Raw genomic sequence first — 2,088 nt, forward strand, 5'->3', positions numbered from 1 at the left:
AAGGGGGGGGCCCCGCTTGTCTCTGTGCCGTGTCCGAGGATGGGCTGTGGCCGTGGGGTCCGTCCCAGCCCGGGGAACACAGGTGGGCCTGGGTGCCCCGTGGGGTTTGGGGACCCTGAAACACCCTGTGTCACCCTGTCCCCCGGGGGCGATCCCCACCCCGTACTCAAGGGTGGGGAGGGGGCTTCTTCTGTATGTCCATCTGTCCGCCCCCCATGGTGACACCGTCCGTCCCCGCAGGCTCGCCATGGCCCTGCCCCGCACGCTGGGGGAGCTGCAGCTGTACCGGGTGCTGCAGCGTGCCAACCTGCTGGGCTACTACGAGACCTTCATCCAGCAAGGGGGGGACGACGTGCAGCAGCTCTGCGAGGCGGGCGAGGAGGAGTTCCTGGAGATCATGGCGCTGGTGGGCATGGCCACCAAGCCCCTGCATGTCCGCCGCCTCCAGAAGGCCCTGCGCGAGTGGGCCTCCAACCCAGGGCTCTTCAGCCAGCCCGTCTCGGCCGTGCCCGTCAGCAGCATCCCCCTCTTCAAGCTCTCTGAGGCCGGCGGGCGCAAGGCGCTCAGCAACGGGCACGCCAGCCCCAGCGAGGCCGCCGGCAAGGGGGGCAGCAGCACCGGGACACCCCCGGCCCGCAGTCCCACGGAGCCGGGAGAGAAGCTGTCGCCATCGGCTGCCCCACCGTGGCCGGGGAGGAGCACCCCCGAGTCGGAGGGTGGTGGGGACGAGGAGCCGGGGGGTCCCCCCTTCTCCCCGGGTGGGAGCGGTGGTGACCAGCCGGCGGGCACGGAGGTGCTGGAGCCAGAGCTGGCACGGACAGTGGCAGAGAGCGTGGAGCGGCTGCTGCAGAGCTGCCCCCGGGGTGGCGAGGCCGAGCTGCGGGCGCTGATGAAGCTCAACAAGAAGCTGGCCAAGGCTGTGGGGCACATCTTCCAGCTGGAGGATGGCGACCGGCACAAGGAGGAGGAGATCCGCCGGCACAGCGCAATCTACGGCCGTGGCGAGGCCCGGCGCCGTGAGGGCAAGCAGCTCACTCTGCACGAGGTGGGCGGCATGGCGGGGTCCACGCTCGAAGGTCCTGGGGACGTGCTGGCTTGGGGTGGGGGCCAAGGCAGCTCTGGAGGTGGAGGGGGGGACACAGACTCTGGCCCAGGGAGGAGGTTGGAGTGGGGGCTCCATCACAGAGGGGTTGGGAGCCAGGGTACGCTCCCACCCAGGCGGCATCTGCCTGCCTGGAGCAGATGCCGCCTTTGCCGTGGGGTCCTGTGGGCGCTGCGGTCCCTGTCCCCGCTCACGCATCGTCTCTGCCCCCAGCTCATCATCAACGAGGCGGCCGCCCAGTTCTGCCTGCGGGACAATTCGCTGCTGCTGCGGCGTGTCGAGCTCTTCTCGCTCTCACGGCAGGTTGCGCGGGAGAGCACCTACCTGTCCTCGCTCAAGGTCGCCAGGTGAGCCCAGACCTGGCAAACCCCCACCTTGCAGGCCTGGGGGGGGTCCTGGCTGTCACCTGCTCTGCGCTCCCGGGAACTGCACCACAACGCAGCGCTTCTGGATGGGAACGGGACCCTGCAGCCCCAAGTTCCCCTTTCCCTCACGTGTGCTGTTTTCTGTTTAACCTCGGTGGTGGAGAGGATGGCAGGGATGCCTGGCACTGGGGGGGGGGGACACTGGGGATGCCCCATCCCCTGCCCTCTTCCCCTGGAGCCCCAGCCTGGCATGCGCCGGATGCCATGGCTGGGCTGCCTTTTCCCTTCACTCTCCAGCTGCTTCCTCCCCCCCTTTTTGCCACCCCCAGCTCCATCTGCGCCAAAGCCTCGATCCGCGCCGCCCCCCGGCACCGCCCTGCCCGGGCGGCCACCCACGCTTGCCGCTGCGGCTGGTGCTGCCCGCAGCGTGGCAGGAGGCCGGGCAGGCATGCCTGTCGTGGGACCTCTGCACAGCTGCCCCCACGCCTGACACAGCCCCTTCTCCTCCCCCCCTCCCCCCACAGGGCACATCCCGAGGAGAGCGGAGCCACCATGGCCAAGCGGCTCAAGCAGGAGGTGGGTACGCACCCAGGGGTGCGGGGGGGGGGGGGGGACCGGCCA

The 2,088-nt window shown here is 70.2% G+C and overlaps 1 protein-coding gene across 1 annotated transcript in view; it reads left to right on the top strand.

Moving 5' to 3' along the window:
* The first annotated feature begins 247 nt into the window (after positions 1-247).
* Positions 248-2,088, top strand: part of NAB2 (NGFI-A binding protein 2 (EGR1 binding protein 2)) — a 2,843-nt gene continuing 1,002 nt past the window's right edge. Inside the window, exons 1-3 of the mRNA XM_010565131.1 lie at positions 248-1,045; positions 1,316-1,449; positions 1,992-2,043. Coding sequence (XP_010563433.1) covers positions 248-1,045; positions 1,316-1,449; positions 1,992-2,043 — 984 coding nt within the window. The remainder of the gene's footprint in view (positions 1,046-1,315; positions 1,450-1,991; positions 2,044-2,088) is intronic.

Source organism: Haliaeetus leucocephalus, unplaced genomic scaffold (assembly GCF_000737465.1).
Source record: "Haliaeetus leucocephalus isolate CR32 unplaced genomic scaffold, Haliaeetus_leucocephalus-4.0 Scaffold186, whole genome shotgun sequence".
NCBI classification, from domain to species: Eukaryota; Metazoa; Chordata; class Aves; order Accipitriformes; family Accipitridae; genus Haliaeetus; species Haliaeetus leucocephalus.